Source organism: Suillus subaureus, assembly GCF_016647635.1.
Source record: "Suillus subaureus strain MN1 chromosome Unknown BJ212scaffold_60, whole genome shotgun sequence".
NCBI classification, from domain to species: domain Eukaryota; kingdom Fungi; phylum Basidiomycota; class Agaricomycetes; order Boletales; family Suillaceae; genus Suillus; species Suillus subaureus.
In genome coordinates this window covers 101962-118107 of record NW_024538616.1, presented here as the reverse complement: position 1 = coordinate 118107, position 16146 = coordinate 101962, and the positions used below count along the sequence as shown (strand labels likewise).

The following is a 16146-nucleotide window of genomic DNA, read 5'->3' as shown; positions in this document are numbered from 1 at the left end:
CCTTCATTAAAACGTCTCTCGGTGTCTTCTACCAGTTCTCGCATTCTTTCGTCTTCTATACGAAGATCTTCCAAAGGGTGTCGAAGGGGTCTACGATGCAGCTTAGCGTGTTCGAATTGCTGAAGACTTCCAACGCCGAATGTGCTTTTATATTTAGTATGTTTAATTCGTTATGTGCATTATTTATCGTTGATGAGTGTCTCATCAGTCGAACACCAATCTCGCGGCACTCCTCATATCTTCATTCAGACTGCGGCCGCTGTCCAAGAAGCCTTTGAGTCTAGCGGGTCTCGAATGATTTATACAGACTCTCCTACCATCCTTGCAGATCAAGTGTTATGTGCAGATCCAGCAGAGTTTAATCGTACGTCAGTTAGTTATATGTTGGCGTCTTTTACCCTAATTTATTACTGAGGAATCGCTCAGAAAATGGCACGCGACTTAGATACTACAGTGGTGTATGCAGATACCCTTCTGTTAGCAGAACGGTTGAGAGATGCTGCTCTCAAAATTCCTCGAGTGGTCAGTTAAGAAATTGGTGCTTGGGCTGTTTGTCTGACAATTAACTTACGGACTTTCTGTGTTCTCTTTTGCCGCATTTTTGATAATGGTTATGTCGTTCGTTCGTCGTATTGTCCGCTGTGAATGAAGTCCATGACACCTGTTGTGATGACATAATCTGAGTTAGTCATTTGCTCGTATCTAATTGCGGAATGCGCCAGGCTGTTGACTTTCATACAGGAATGACGGCAAGCAGCTACATTTGTAGAATCGCAGGTCAGACGATCAATTGGAGTCGTGGTTCATATTCGGGCGAGTAGTCTTTGTCACTATGCATTTTTTCATATCTTGGACAGGTTTCAGGTATAAATTAATTTGGACGCATTCGCGCTCTTGTATGCTCTGGATATTGGAGCACATACCATCCTCGCATATGCTGTGTGCTTTTGCATCGGCGTGGTTGAAACAACCTCGAGGTTAATTGTTCGCGCTGTTATCGAAGCTCGGGCCGTTCATAGCATGGCATATGTGTGAGGGCCAGTGATGAAATGAGTTTGCCGGATGGATTTTAAAAAAGTAGTGTAATTATTGTTCGGGAGGATCGTTCTTGAAGATACTTTGTACCATTATCTCATTCGCCATAATGTAATTCTGTGCAGAATCAGCAATAACGCAGTCTAATTCATTTTGGTGTGTCTGGTGTCAGACGGTTCGCGATGATCACGTGTATATTTTGTGATGTTTACCACCACAGGTCACGCCGCATTCATAGACCTTGCTCCGTATAATATACTAATTCGGCAAAAATCCGAAGGATCAACGTCGTCATGTTACATGGTACTTCGAGCCCGTTCGATATGAAGATCACGGTGAAAATTCGAGTAGCTTTGCCGGGAAATTGCTATAGTATGAGCCAGGTAGTTGAGACTCGAGAGTGTGCTCAGTGCTGCACAGAGTCCTTGGTCCACAACAGAATGCTCAAGCGGTCCATGAAAATGCGTGATTTGGGAAAATAATACATGCAAAATAATGCAAGCCTAAAGTCAAATAGTCTAGTTGTACACTTGGTATAGAGGTCTGCAGTGGCAACGTATGATGAGATTTCTTCGGGGAAGATATGAATAATGGCTTACGTTGACGAAAATTTCGTCCCTTGCCGCACGACCTTCTCTACAGCATCGAGGAAGTCGCGTTCCGTAGCGACCTTCCGACGGGCACGAATTGCAAACATGCCAGCCTGGACAGGATATAATCACAATATGTCTGGTGTCGAAGATGACCACTTCTCACCTCAGTTGCAACTGACCGAAGTTCAGCACCCGTCGTATTGGGACATAATCGAGCAATAAGGTCGAATCGGATGTCACGTTCGACGCTCATACTGAAGAGGGTCATTAGCAAGGCTAATAAGTGTGGATATTACAGTCTCTCACCTCCTAGCATGAATCTTGAGGATATGAGCCCTGCCCTCATTATCAGGTAGCGAGAACTCTACCCGCCGATCAAGTCGACCGGGACGCAACAATGCAGGGTCAAGAGTATCTGGTCGATTTGTGGCCATGAGCACCTTGATATTCCCTCGAGGGTCGAATCCATCCAGCTGGTTAATCAGCTCCAACATTGTGCGCTGCACCTCATTGTCACCTCCAGCGCCATCGTCAAATCGTGCCCCACCGATAGCGTCGACTTCGTCAAAGAAAATAATACAAGCCTTCTTTGAACGTGCCATCTCGAACAACTCGCGCACCATTCGCGCACCCTCACCAACATACTTTTGCACAAGCTCGGAGCCAATGACGCGGATGAAGGTGGCATCTGTACGATTAGCGACTGCGCGTGCACAGAGAGTTTTGCCGGTTCCTGGTGGCCCAAAGAGAAGGACCCCCTTTGGGGGATCAATACCGAGCTTGACGAAGCGTTCAGGCTTGGACAGTGTCAGCGATTCAGCATGACCGAGCATAAGGACAACTCACTGATAGTAGCGGCGTCTCGACGACTTCTCGCAGCTTCTCGATTTGCTCTTTGCATCCACCGACGTCCGAGTACGTTACATCGGGCTTCTCCTCAACTTGCATCATTGTCACCGAAGCATCGATCTTGGGTGGCAATGGGATCTGGATCTGGTATTTATTCCGGTCCACACTGTTAATGTTAGCATACCGTCGTTTTGTACAAGTAATTCTACACACCCCACGCGCATACCCTCTTCAATATCTGTCGGTGCAACTCGATCGCCGAGACCGACAACAAATTTAGCTATCTGTTTTATGTTGATGACATATTTGTCTTGCTCATCGGCCCCCTTCTGGCCCTGAGCGGCACCGACGGGGTTGACAGCGCGTGCAGCTTCGGCTTTCTTGGGATCAACAGGAATGATTTTGGTACACCGTGCAACCTGCAATGGATGAGCCCCCATGCGTTGTCGATCGACTGGAAGATCCCATAGATTTGGCGGAGCAAGGCCTGTGTCGGACTCCTTCACGCCTGCATCGAAATAAGTCTATGAACGGCGCGGACAGGGTTGTGCGCACCAAGCTTCTCATCTATCCGCTTCTGCACTTCCTTGATGTCATGTTCTGTCTTCTTCAGCTTTGCGGCGTATGCTCCTTGACCCTGCAGGAAGTACGTTGGTACGTGGACGGAGCATACAGACATTGTACCTACATAAGTTTTGAGGATCTGGATGTCGCTAGTTGTAAGAGCTAAAGGGTGTTAGGACAGGATATATGCAAGGAATACAATTTACAAACCTTGAATCTTCTCCTCTTTGTCGTCGACCTTCTTCTCGTCTGCAGGGAATCAGTGACAGCACAAGGGCTTTCAAGCTGTACATACATTTCTCCCAATCACTGCGTAAATATCGTTAGCATAAAACAGAAAGAGCATGCTTAATAGACTTACGCTTTTGGAGGCATCGCGTCGGATGGTGAAAGAAGTGTTCCGGACGACGGAGAGAACGGTGAGCAAGAACAGACTGACTGCTTATGCTATGGGACGCGTCACTGCACTGGGTAACGCGCCTCGGCAGTCACCGAGGATCTTTACACTCCGCTTTGGGCATGCTGCCCAGTGAAGCTCGACTTATCAGACTTCAGAGCAGCTTATAGTTGCGTACGATGGCCGGTGCTCTCCAGAACGCAAGGCGCGACCTCCCAAAGATCCAAGATGAAGACCGCGAATCTCGCTTTGGTCAAGTGTACGGCGTTTCAGGGCCTGTCGTCATCGCAGAGAACATGACTGGAGCTGCTATGTACGAGCTTGTTCGCGTCGGCCATGACGAGCTCGTCGGAGGTGAGCAGCCTTAGTACAAGAACGAAGTGAGACTCATTAGGCGTAGAGGTCATTCGAATAGAGGCAGATAAAGTAACGATTCAGGTGTATGAGGAGACGTCTGGTGTGACCGTCGGCGACCCTGTCCTAAGGACGGGCAAACCCCTTAGTGTTGAGTTGGGTCCAGGTGTGTTACTCAAATGATGTGCCATACATTGTGGTTTCTCAGCTCTCCACAGGTCTGATGGGTAATATTGTCGATGGTATTCAGAGACCACTCCGAGTAAGCATTCATTTCAGCCGCGTAGATAATTTTCTTATTTAATGGGATACAGTCTATCCAGGAACTGTCCAAATCGATCTACATCCCTCGCGGTATCAACACAGAGGCACTGGATCGCTCGATATCTTGGGATTTCACCCCTACCGCATACAAGGTGATTCAACACTGATCGGATATTAGTAATATACTGATATCCATAAGGTCGGTGACCACATATCAGGGGGTGATATCTTCGGCGCCGTGTACGAGAACTCGCTCGTCGACAACCACAAGATCATGCTTCCTCCCCGTGCTCTCGGTACCATCACCCGCATCGCGGAAAAGGGTAGCTATACAGTTGATGTGCGTCCGCAGCACAACTATATCCATACATTCTGTACCTGATTGTCTTCATTAGGACATCGTATTAGAGACCGAGTTCGAGGGTCGGACAACAAAGCACACCATGATGCAGTTGTGGCCGGTCCGTGCACCTCGACCCGTTGCCGAGAAACAAACCGCCGATTTCCCCTTGTTGACTGGTCAACGTATCCTGGACGCACTTTTTCCGTTTGTATATCTCACTATCAATAGTTTATCGCTGACAGGCGCATAGATGCGTGCAAGGTGGCACTACTGCCATCCCCGGTGCTTTCGGTTGCGGAAAGACCGTCATCTCGCAAGCGCTCTCCAAGTTCTCGAATAGCGATATCATTATCTACGTCGGATGTGGTGAGCGAGGTAATGAGGTGCGTTATTCAAGATGTCTCGAATCGTTTCATTCTTCATATACCATTTTTAGATGGCTGAAGTGTTGATGGAGGTGATATTACTACGTATCTAATATAAGCACATGCTGACGCCCCATAGTTCCCCGAACTTACAATGGAGGTTGGCTCTCGCCAAGAACCCATTATGAAGCGTACTACGCTCGTTGCTAACACTTCCAATATGCCAGTCGCAGCTCGCGAGGCATCAATTTACACCGGTATCACACTCTCAGAATACTTCCGGGACCAGGGTTCGAACGTCGCAATGATGGCAGACTCAACGTCGCGTTGGGCTGAGGCGCTACGTGAGATTTCGGGTCGCCTGGCAGAGATGCCGGCTGATTCAGGATATCCTGCCTACCTTGGGACCAAGCTGGCGAGCTTCTACGAGCGCGCCGGGAAAGTGAAGTGTTTGGGTAGCCCAGTGAGGCAGGGAACAGTATCGATTGTTGGGGCGTAGGTAGGAATTACTTCTGTATGGACATTATCCTAATCACATTTTAGTGTGTCTCCACCGGGTGGTGACTTCTCGGATCCCGTCACATCCGCCACACTTAGTATCGTGCAAGTCTTTTGGGGTCTCGACAAGAAGCTCGCGCAGCGCAAGCATTTCCCGTCTGTTAACTGGAACTTGTCGTACTCCAAGTACACGAAAGTGCTTGAGCCTTACTATGAGTCCAACTCACAAGGCTTCGTGTCTTTACGCATGAAAACGAAGGAGATCCTGCAGAAGGAGGAGGATCTCGCTGAGATTGTACAACTTGTCGGGAAAAGCGCGCTGGGAGAATCGGATAAAATTACGCTGGAGGTTGCGCGGATGCTCAAGGACGACTTCCTGCAACAGAACGGCATGAGCGAGTATGACCGCTACTGTCCATTCTACAAGACTGCAGGAATGTTGAAGAATTTCGTGGCATTCCACGATTCAGCGCTGAGAGCGGTGGCACAAGGCGATCTGACGTTCGCGAGAATCAAGGATGCTGCGAGTGATCTCATGTTTAAACTCTCGCAAATGAAATTCGAGGTACGTGTTTGTCATTCTCTTGTGATTGTTCACTCCATCGAGTTTGTCTGTCAGTCTCCGTCGCAAGGACAGGAACCTATCATGCAGAAGCTGGACGCGCTGCACACAGAAATCCAGGACAAATTCCGCCAGATGGTGGAGTAGATCGAACATGTTCGCGGTCGCACGTTGTCATAACACTTTGTAGCCCATAGCATAATACCAGTTGTCACTCTGCACTAGCGTGTACACGCTGACTTATGCGTAGAAGCTTCTACGGGAGCACTGTTCCCCTCAGGTCTCATTTTCAGGGTCATCGATCATCCTGTGCACCAACGTTTATTATACAAATGACGCCCATGACCATGTTTGTGCCACTCTACCGTCATGCGCAGTTGGTGTGCTGCGGAGAGTATCAGGGGCTATATAACACCCTTAGCCCCTCTTATTTCCATCTTTACCCTCCATCATTGGTTCCACCGACACGTCAGAAATAGGCGCACTACCATGAAAATCCATAATCTTGTGCCACTACTCTGTGTAGGAGGCGCGTTTGCTCTTCCTACGCTTCCCTGGCTTGCGCAGTTTCCCGTTGAGGGGCTAGTTCGCTGTTGGGGCATGTTTGCACCCCTTTCGGAGGACAGGACAATCTACCAGGTTTTGAAAGGCGACGAAAGGTTACTCGTAATAGTAATCAGGTCTATCGCATTCTAACAGCCTAGCAGGTACTCGCGTTTAGTCAAAGCCATCGACTTGAGCGACAGGGTCATCAACCTTTTGGACGACCCCGCGGCCAGGTAAGTACCCCTATACCAGTGCTTCTCGCCTACCCGACATCATTTCTCCAGCATCACTTTTTTTGCAGTTCCAAATACAGGCATCCCACATCGTCAGCCCTCGCACGGGGACGACGACGACGACGACGACAATCATCAGTTCGGTTGCGCATCTCTCGCACCTAAACGTGGGGATGAGCGTGATATCGCTCATGACCTTGGTCATCTCGTCCTTCAGGTTGAAGAACTTGATGACATTCCCGAGTCTCGTGACAAGGACCACCGTAAGGAGGCCCTTGGCCGTATCATCCGTGGTATCCTCGCGTATCACATCTTGCCTGAGAAGTTGGATTCTGCTGCACTCGTTCAAAATTCTACATATGCAACAAACCTGACACTGAAGGATGGAAGCATGGACTATCAGCCATTGCGCTTGAGCGTTCAGAGCACGATTGTTCCCCCTCGTCTCAGGATTAATACTGTGGTAGATGTCATAAAGCGCGATATTGAGGCTAGCAATGGTGAGCTGGATCTGATACCGAGTCCCGGGTACATACTTACGACGGACCACAGGTGTGATCCACAGTATCAACATTCCTCTCCTGCCTCCCCCTTCCTTGTTCAGTGAGATGTTTGTTGTTCCCGAAGTCTTCTCATACGTGGTAAGTTTGTAATCTTCCTTTTTTCCCTCGTATATTTTACACTGTGTAGACGTCTGCTATTCAACGCGTGGAATTGACTGGCGCAATTGATCGTTGGTGGACCCCCGGCAAAGATGGTGGTCATGGATCATTTGTTGGCGCAGAAATCACTACTTTCTTTGCCCCCACATCGGGAGCATTCAAGCGTCTTCCCCACAAATTACGACATTTCTTGTTTTCGCCCTTTGGCACTAAAGCACTCAAGAAACTTCTGGAGTATCATATCGTGCCTCAAGTCGTGCTGCACACAGGCGAGTAAACGCAGAAAATCATCTTATCGTAGATCTAACTGCATTTATCAATAGACTACGTGCACGATGCTACATCTTATGCCGCCTTCATTGATGACCGGGAAGCTGGTGTCCCTTTATACGCTTACAATCTCACCCTTCCCACCCTGCTGGAGGATTATTCCGTAAATGTTCAGGTTGCGCGCTACAAAGCCAAGATTCCCCTTCCTGGTCCTGCCCGCTACTTCACCAGGTTTATGGTCAACGGTCGCGATGTTGGACCGTATGACATTCCCGCTCGGAATGGTGCTTTGCATGTCATTACAACTCTGCTCGATCCTCGTGGCCACCACAAAGAAGACCATAAACATCATGGGCGTGAATCGGTTGATATCGACTGGGAGGATTGGGAGGAGTGGCTGCCACAATGGGCCATGCAAGATTAAGCCCATGGAACATGCGTTGTGATTTTGTGCCGTAACTGTTTTCTGAGTTGGAATTGAAGTGTATATTTATGTCGAGTTTTATAGAGTTTTGTACGCAGCATGTATATACAAGTGTTATCTACAGTTAGGCTATATTGCTGCGCTGCACATGGTCTGTTCTAGCATCTCGTATGTGCATGTGCGCATGAGCAATGTCAATGTTAAATGGGCAACTCGTCCATGTCATGCTCGAGTTCTATCCACCATCGAACGCCAACTGGTATCAACCAACTTTGGTTGCGCGAACATAGCCAGTGAGTATGCATGCATGCAGTAGTAACTTGTATATGTCAAAGACTAATCAAGTTGGTCTCGCATCATCAAGTCTCAGTTGTGAACTTTTGTAGAAGTTCACACAGCAATCTGCATCCGCAATGAACAGGATACGCCGAGGTTGACGTGCAAACCACAGGACAAGTAGAAAACTATATTGAGTGATGCGAGCATTATGATGATATGCAGAAAACCTATGGGATAACATGCAAATGACAAGTAGGGGTAAAATACAGCAGACCGGGTATGAAGAAGGAAGGCCAGCTTGTTGTTGTAGGTAAGACTCTAGCAACTAGCAAAATCCCCCAAGGAGTAAGTATTAGAAAGCACAGCGAAAAAAGGTGTTTGCGTGAAGTGTACATCGTCGCTCATTTCAAAGAGGCTGTTGTCTGCAGCCAGCTCATAAGCTCTTGTTCGAACGGCATTTCCGATGAGGATTGACGACTCACTGCGAACCCACTGAGTGTCCGGTTGGAATATTGGGAGGAAAGCCCGTGTGACTGGCCGGACCGGTACGTCCGAGATGATGATCCTACAGTAGTCGTGTTTGGAGTAGAGGGTACTCCGTTCGTGGTCGTTCGTGAAGTCCTGGCGGTCAATGGAGTGGGAGCACTAATCTGTGACTTCTTGGGTGTCTCAGCGACTTTGGTTCTGGACGAAGGAAGTAAAGCCTTCGCGGTGGCTGGCGAAGGGCTAGTGATCTTGCTTCGACGTCCTACACGGAGGAAGTTATGTTGCAGCGCTGCTTGAGGTTTCATCCTTCGCTCAGGATCCCATACAAGGCACCGCGCAATGAAGTCAATAAAGTCATCGTCTTGACATCGTAGGACTTGGGCAAGCGTTTTTGTGCCTGGTCGTCTACGACGACCTTTAGAGTTCACCACGGGTCGGGGTGCGCCATTGTTGTCTTAGAAAGGGTCAGGAAAGTGATCCAAGGTCGTCAATGTGTCATCTTACCGAAGAAGAGTCGCTTTCGGGAGCTACGATTAATGAAGTCCTTATCTGGGGGCCCCAAGACCTCCATGATACAAGACAATTGCTCCTGCTCGTTTTCACCAGGGAAGATAGGGAATCCCGTATAGAGCTCGGCGAGGATACAACCCAAACTCCACATGTCAATAGCCATGTGATAGTTCATGCCCAGGATAACTTCAGGTGACCGATAGAAACGACTCTGGATATAGGTATAGACTACACAGCTTAGTAAGATCTTCGGGACCATAGTGAAAATGAACTCACTCTTCTCGTGCTCTAAGCAGCTACTGCCGAAGTCTATGACCTTGATAGCACTCTTCGCAGGGTGTCTTAACAAGACATTCTAAACAGAGTCATAAGACAACGAGCATGCAATGCGAGAATGACGAACCTCTGGCTTGAGATCGCAATGCACTATGCGATGATGCCGCATTAAGCACAGGGACAATATCATCTGGCTCGTGAAGCGTCGTATTAAAGCGGTTGTGAACCCAACAAAACCGTTTGCTTTGATCAATTCGTACAAATTGATACTAAGTAGTTCCATGGCAATGCAGAGGTGATTGCGGAAGTAGAAGTGCTCGGTCATCTTAATGACATGGTGCTTCTCTTCGTGGTCCTGAAAGACGCGTCAACACATCTTTTGAGAGTAGTGTAAATATGGATGCACACCCATTTACGAAGATTGTCTAGGATCTTTATCTCCACCAGTGCTTGGTGATGGAAACGCTTTTTATTGCGGATGATCTTAATCGCAACAGATTCGCCTGTCTGATGATCTCTACAGTTCAGCACTTGACCGAACGAGCCCTTGCCTAAGGTATCCATGATTTCGTATCGGAAAGCGAGATGATCGCCGTTGACTACTTGGTAATCGCCACGTTCATCATCGTAGCCGAAATTGTTGACAACAATCTCAGGATGGGCCTTCTTCTTCGGACTCCCAGAACCTATGCAGTAAACCTGGGGATAGTTGAGAATCTCTTCCTTCTCATAATCGGACAGGAACTGAGCCTGGGAAGAATCTAACACCTCTGCATGCAAGATCAGCAATTGAACTTCTTGGGGTAGGAAGCAACTGACCCTGAGGCGTCGATCCGGGGCTTGGTGTTATTGGTTCTGGAAACTTAAGCAGATCGTCCAATTCAGCCTGCGATGCCCCGTGTGCCATCTTCTTAGTCTGTTGCCGTCTGATGTATTGCATCATCTCTTCATCGCCGAGGAGCTCCTCTTCATCAATGGTGCTAGGGACTGGAGAAGGAGTGGATAGCGACTGACGACTCGAGGCAGGAGTCCCTGCTTGAGCCCGGTGTACGTTAGATATTGAACTATTGTTGTTTGAAGAACGTGTGGAGAGAGAAATTTTGGGGCTAAGCAGTTTCAAACCTTTTGACGGAGACAAAGCAGAAAACCTATGCGAGTGCGTTGTTTCACTGGGAGGAGCTACCGAGGTAGTGGAGGCCACAGAGCCCGTGGACGCTTTACGTAAAGTGCTGAAAGAGACCGAATCACGATTGGGCTTTCGAGGAATGCCGCCAGAGGATGGAGGCCCAGAGACCTGCCTTGGAACTCGGGAATTGATTGACGGAGAAGCTCGAACAGAGAGCCGCCTTGTCGTTGTCGTTTCGCCCGATGCTTTCGCAATTTGTGCGTCACCATTCTCCAGAACACCAAACTCGTTCATTGTAGGATCAGCAGGCGTGGGTGAAGGGTCCGTCGAAGGCGCAGTGACATTAAGGCTAATGCGACGACTGGATACAGTTGCACCTCCAAGTCCTGGAGATCCTGCAGCTGAGGTGCGGCTTGAAATGCGAGGAATCTTAGTCGGCGTTTCCTTTGACATGCCACCTATCGAGTTCAGTAGCACCGACGGCGGGTAATCCTTTGACTCTTTTGTCACACTATACCCAGTGGTTCCAACCGATGGTGACCCGGCGATTGTGGGTAGCGGCTGGTTTCGACTCCGCAGCGAAGCATCTGACTGCTTTTGCATTGAGCTTACAGTCTGCGAGGTCACACGTGATGTAGATGGTGTCCGAGTGATGGTAGATGCAGGGGTAGACGCCGAGGAACTGTTCTTTAAATTCGCAACACGCTGAGCAGTAGTGGCAGGTAATGCGGACATCTGCATGGGTGGTAAAGCAATAGCAGAAGCACCCTTTTTCGGATCTGTGGACGATAGAGTCTGGTAGTGGTAAGCCCACAGCATTGTCAGATTCGTTCCGAATTTGAACAGCAGGAAGGTACACACCTTGCCTCTCTTGCGTCCCATCAATAAAGATATCCTGCTTTCACTACGATCCTTCTGGTCGTGCTTCGACTTCTCCTTCTCTGAATCCTTGGACCTCGCGCTTTCCTTGCCCTCCTTGGGAGTGCCAGGATCACACTTATCCCCATGCAGACTTCTCCGCGAACTAGATTTCAACAATGAAGGCAGGCCAAGGCTAAGCACAGACGATTTCTTCTGTGAAGAGGCGGGAGTAGTCGGAACGGCACGACTTGATTCTTTGTTTGGAGAGCGGCTTGCCTTAACGTGATGGGCAGAAGCACCAGTGCCTGATGATGATAGCGTCGGCGATACTGACATGATAACTGGGTTTGAAGGGGGCATTTGCATGCTCTGAGAGGATGAGCGACGGAAGAATGGTATAGATGATGGTGTGAGACGTTTAGATTGGTGACGCCGCATTGATGAGGGGCTGAGCGGGGCATTATGAGCAGCGGACAGGGCGGACGTCGTGTGATGGCTGGCACTGGAAGCCGTTCCAGCGCGGCTAGGAGCCTTGCCAGATAAGACAGCAGGGGACTTCGGAGTGCGAGTAGATCCGACAGAAGACATGGATGCCAGGGATGCAGCAGATGCCATGGCATCTGGGTGACCAGGAGACCAAGAAGCACCAGGAGCGATGGGAGGAGAAAGTGCTTGTTCCCTTGATCCCGACTTCCGCAGCTGTTGTCCGAACGTCTGCACCGATCGGGGACTGAGAGGGAAACCCGAAGACTTGGTCGACGGCGAATCTTTCCCCTTCATCGACGACATCGATGGAGTGAGCTTGATATTGAGTGCATTGGAGAAGCTCCATTTCTTCGAGGGCGTCTTGGTGATTGAAGGAGCAGACTCGGGAGCGGAGCAGCTTCCACGATTCGCAGACGATTGCAAGAATTGGGCGTGCGAATGTGAGAGTGGCTTCGAAGAACCAGGGGGGACCTCTAATGACATAGTGCGGTCAATATCGCTCTCCTCAGCGCCAGAAGGGGGGAAGGCAATTCCATGGGAGGATTGGGGAGGGGAACGATAAGTAGATAAGTCCTTGGGCAACGGTGGGACGGGGGGTACCCGATCTTCCTCCAGAGCTTCACCGCTGGCAGCGAAGGAAGGTTGACGGTCCTTAAACGCAGCTACATCACCACCTGAGTATGCACTGGAAATATCGCTACCCGCGCTGTTCCGCCTTCCCTTTCCTGCACCAGTCGAATGACGACCAGAGGCGGAGGGGCCAGATACTGAAGTCACGCTGGTGGCCGTTGACATAGATGCGGAATCACGCGAACTCGTCGGGGTGGTAGTATACGTAGTGGATGACGCAGACCCACGCTTTGGAGTGAAACTCAAGCGTGTACTCATGGAACCCGGCTTTTTTGGAGTTTTTTCAACGCCAGATGAGCTATATGCATGTTCGTCACTGCTGATAATCCCACCACCTCGGACTTCGGAATGCTCCTGCGAATTGTCCCCAGAAAGAGAAATACCAAGGCCAATAGGCTGACGCTGAGAAAGTTCCTCCTTTCTCTCCCTGTCCTTAGCGCTGCCCCGGCGAGAAATCTTGCCTCCACCATCGGAGCTGACGCCCTCCCAATGCACCCCAGATCTGCTAGCAGCGCCAGCGGGTGTTCCAGGGCGACTCATACTCGAGGGCCTGCCGAAACTCCCAACGCTCGCACGTGCGCGTGCGGTCTTCATCGACAGTCCATCGAGCTTACGCAGAGCATCAGCGTGAGCATCATCATCTAAACCCGACCACCCTTCCTGCGTCCCACGGAGAAGCGAGTGTGCAACACTAGGGGAGGAATGAGCAAGCGATTGGCCTTGAGGCTGTGTCATATCCTTGTGGGATGATGATGGACGCAGAGGCGGATTGGTAGTACTGGTGGCACTGCCAGCGTGCCGGAGAATATGTTGGATAGAGGTTGTCGAAGGAGAGGGGGGAAGGTGGGAAAAATCTGTGGTATGTACACGCCGAGAGTGTGCGTGAAGGGCAGCTTCATGGCTCGAAGATGAAGATCCAGCGGAAAGTTGACGCGTATGTTTCTCCCTTTCTAAACGCACGGGGGTAGCATCCATCGGAGGGGGTGCACCAGAAGGTTTGCTTGATATACTAACGGCAAGACTTTCCCGGCGCCGGGCACGATCGCGGGAGGTACTCCCAGAAACACTGGACCCAATGCTACGATGCTTGCGCGTCGATGCAGATTTCTCATCCTTGTCTCTGGCTGTTGAGCTGGTGCGATCTTTTGGAGCACCTGACAGCTTGGAGACGAGAGAACCTGTGTGGTCCATCTCGAATTCGTCCGACGTGCGCTTCTTAGCCTTACGCTGGGAAGTAAAAGCGCTAGGAGGAGGAGACGCAACCACTGGACCACCGATGAAGGGCTGCTCAGTAGGGAGGGGTGGTATAAGTGGCGAGGGTGGCTCTTCTGGAGATGCAGGGGGGTGTTTAGGTAAATGAGTGGGATGTAATAACTCAGAGCCAAAAGGCTTGCGGGGATACAAAATTTCCTCGCCTCCACTTTCATCCGCCATAGATCTACGTGAGCGGAGAGCACGGGTAACAGGTTTTACGTCCGCTGGCTATAAACCACCTGTGAGTTTATATAAGGTTAATCTGAAAAAATCATACCTCATCCTTGCCGTCTGACTCGCCATCGACTGCCTCGATGGTCCATGGACTATCGGGACCATCCTTATCGACCTCGCTAATGACGAGTTCGGCCGCATCCTCCTCGAGGACATCATCTCCGTGACTCTGCTCATCATGGCCATCTGCATCTTCATCATGCGTATCCCTCTGTATTTTACCCCATCTTGGGGTAGCTAGCTCGCCTACACCTACGAGGCCCATCCTATCGATGTTGGCCGGATCGCGCCCCGGTGTAACTGGTTCATTTGGGCTGCGCGTCTCAGGTGTCATGGGAGGAAATCCTGGTTCTGGCAACTGCGGTGCAGGCGAGTCTGCGGGGGTCTGAATGCCAAAATAGTACGGGTCAAGGGAGGATGAAACTGATCCTGAACGCGATGGGATTTCGGCGTTTGTGTCCATCTGTGACAATTCGTCGTCAGGCGGTGCCGCTGAGATGTGGAGCCTGGGCTGATTAAATCTTCAGTGTGATTCTGACACGAATTTGAGGCGACCTTACCTGTGTGTGATGGACTGGCTGCATATCTAGGCCATCATCCTCGTCCGTAATTTTCTTGTCACCTCCTTGGGTAGTAAACGAAAGGTGAAGTTCGTGCTCACGTTGGCCCTCTAAAAGCGCAGACGTGGCCGACATTCCAGAGGAAGACCAAGAATGAGTGAGAGAAACACGTAAACGACACCGTGGAACTCAAAAAAAAGCAACACGTAGTGGGTAAAGAACAAAGAAAAGAGAAACGTAGACCAAATCCCAATACCTATCGACCGTTGCTTGGTAGTATGATAGCGATGCTGGTCGCCGTTGTTGACGACGACTAGCAAGAGCGTGAGCAGAGAACTCTCAGAGTCTGCTGGCTCTCTCAATGTTCCACTGGTCCTCAGCGCCCGCTATTTGGCTCTATTTGCACTTGCAATGGCTTTCCACCTCATTGTTCTTGAGGGAATGCTTACATTTACCGAAAAAATATACGTACTGGTCACCATGCTATCGATCGCTACCCACTTTAACAAAGATCTGGTAGTGGGCAGTTGGATCTGATATTCTGATTAGGCTGTAGTCGAACATCGACGTGAACAAGGTGATTGATGAGAAATAGCCATGACTATGCGGAGATATGACTCGGAAGATCCTGGGCCTTTGAAACTCATGAATAGGTCCACTCCCATATCTATAAGCCGCGTTGTGACTTTTAGCCAGTCATCGGTCCCACGATTCGTCCATTCGAGGGGTGACTGGACAACGCTAGAGTTCATATATGTAAGAACATCGAGGTATATAAACCGCTTAATTCTCGCTCCTGTAGAAGCAGAAGATAATCCTGGCAAAATACCGTAAGGATTCCACGCTGCAAGTGGTCGTGAACCTTGACTCTATCAAGTCTACGAAGGTCAGCCGTCGCTTCGCAAGATAAGTATGATTATCGGATATGACATGACTCACAAGCCTCGTGCATGGCATAAAGACAATTGAATAGGATAGGCGAACACAATTTCACGATGATCGAGAAAGCACATACCTAATAAGCTCCTGTTTCAATTTGGAAAAGAACATCGACTTCCAAACCTCGGCCATGATGCGGAAAATGATAACAACCGATGAGTGGGCGCTGTCACTGCAGGCAGGTATTTGTTAATGTTTTCCAACAAGCAGGAACACTGAATAAATATCTACTATGTCCCCGTGGTGTTATTTGCAAGTAACATGAAACGAAAAGATCCCGTTTTTTCTGTCTGAAAATATAGGATGCTCTGCTCTGCCAATGATGAGTGGCCTGACATGTATGTATGTTTGACGTATTGTTGGGGGAACACTGTACTCCTGTTATGAAAACACGTGAATTTCTATCTATTTCCCCGATGTGCTTCAATATGTTGAAGGAAAACATTGACAAATGCCTGCGTGTGTAGGGCGCTGTGCAACTGCAGAATCAAGGCGCTGAGTCGAATTGCCAGCGAATGACTCAGCACATAGATTTACTGAAAAAAG

The 16146-nt window shown here is 49.5% G+C and overlaps 5 protein-coding genes across 5 annotated transcripts; 3 read left to right on the top strand and 2 right to left on the bottom strand.

Annotated features, from left to right (window-relative positions):
• Positions 1 to 95: 95 nt before the first annotated feature.
• BJ212DRAFT_1486790 (uncharacterized protein) lies at positions 96 to 531 on the top strand (the record flags this gene model as incomplete). The annotated part of the gene is made up of 3 exons (XM_041341168.1): positions 96 to 156; positions 209 to 364; positions 416 to 531. 3 exons carry the CDS (start codon positions 96 to 98, stop codon positions 529 to 531), a joined length of 333 nt encoding a protein of 110 aa, XP_041186857.1.
• Positions 532 to 1254: 723 nt separating this feature from the next.
• On the bottom strand, positions 1255 to 3521 carry BJ212DRAFT_1394510 (26S proteasome subunit P45). The gene is made up of 11 exons (XM_041337152.1): positions 3403 to 3521; positions 3337 to 3350; positions 3252 to 3290; positions 3166 to 3203; positions 3033 to 3114; positions 2691 to 2985; positions 2475 to 2643; positions 1935 to 2425; positions 1792 to 1882; positions 1635 to 1738; positions 1255 to 1578 (listed from the first exon to the last, which is right to left on the bottom strand). The coding sequence occupies exons 1-11, from the start codon at positions 3414 to 3416 to the stop codon at positions 1554 to 1556; spliced, it is 1362 nt and encodes a 453-aa protein (XP_041186856.1). The 5' UTR covers positions 3417 to 3521; the 3' UTR covers positions 1255 to 1553.
• A 96-nt stretch (positions 3522 to 3617) lies between these two features.
• On the top strand, positions 3618 to 5971 carry BJ212DRAFT_1486788 (ATP synthase alpha/beta family, nucleotide-binding domain-containing protein; the record flags this gene model as incomplete). The annotated part of the gene is made up of 11 exons (XM_041341167.1): positions 3618 to 3792; positions 3839 to 3958; positions 4011 to 4054; positions 4107 to 4208; positions 4256 to 4396; positions 4452 to 4603; positions 4650 to 4782; positions 4836 to 4856; positions 4904 to 5259; positions 5308 to 5827; positions 5882 to 5971. 11 exons carry the CDS (start codon positions 3618 to 3620, stop codon positions 5969 to 5971), a joined length of 1854 nt encoding a protein of 617 aa, XP_041186855.1.
• Positions 5972 to 6424: 453 nt separating this feature from the next.
• Positions 6425 to 7959, top strand: BJ212DRAFT_1449806 (uncharacterized protein; the record flags this gene model as incomplete). The annotated part of the gene is made up of 6 exons (XM_041338756.1): positions 6425 to 6483; positions 6532 to 6603; positions 6655 to 7103; positions 7156 to 7244; positions 7294 to 7534; positions 7589 to 7959. 6 exons carry the CDS (start codon positions 6425 to 6427, stop codon positions 7957 to 7959), a joined length of 1281 nt encoding a protein of 426 aa, XP_041186854.1.
• A 417-nt stretch (positions 7960 to 8376) lies between these two features.
• On the bottom strand, positions 8377 to 14621 carry BJ212DRAFT_1548221 (uncharacterized protein). Its single transcript, XM_041341888.1, has 8 exons — positions 14145 to 14621; positions 11498 to 14095; positions 10330 to 11431; positions 9919 to 10280; positions 9638 to 9865; positions 9511 to 9589; positions 9229 to 9462; positions 8377 to 9178 (listed from the first exon to the last, which is right to left on the bottom strand). Exons 1-8 carry the CDS (start codon positions 14562 to 14564, stop codon positions 8640 to 8642), a joined length of 5562 nt encoding a protein of 1853 aa, XP_041186853.1. The 5' UTR covers positions 14565 to 14621; the 3' UTR covers positions 8377 to 8639.
• Positions 14622 to 16146: the final 1525 nt, after the last annotated feature.

Excerpts from the sequence above, each read along its gene's own strand:
- BJ212DRAFT_1394510 (XM_041337152.1), bottom strand. Across the intron at positions 3,204-3,251 it reads CAAAGAGGAGAAGATTCAAG|CTCTTACAACTAGCGACATC; the intron begins GTTTGTAAATTG and ends AACACCCTTTAG. Across the intron at positions 1,739-1,791 it reads TTCGGTCAGTTGCAACTGAG|GCTGGCATGTTTGCAATTCG; the intron begins GTGAGAAGTGGT and ends TATCCTGTCCAG.
- BJ212DRAFT_1548221 (XM_041341888.1), bottom strand. The coding sequence starts at position 14,564 with ATGGACACAAACGCCGAAATCCCATCGCGTTCAGGATCAGTTTCATCC. Across the intron at positions 14,096-14,144 it reads AGTCAGACGGCAAGGATGAG|CCAGCGGACGTAAAACCTGT; the intron begins GTATGATTTTTT and ends GGTGGTTTATAG. Across the intron at positions 10,281-10,329 it reads CCCCGGATCGACGCCTCAGG|AGGTGTTAGATTCTTCCCAG; the intron begins GTCAGTTGCTTC and ends TCTTGCATGCAG.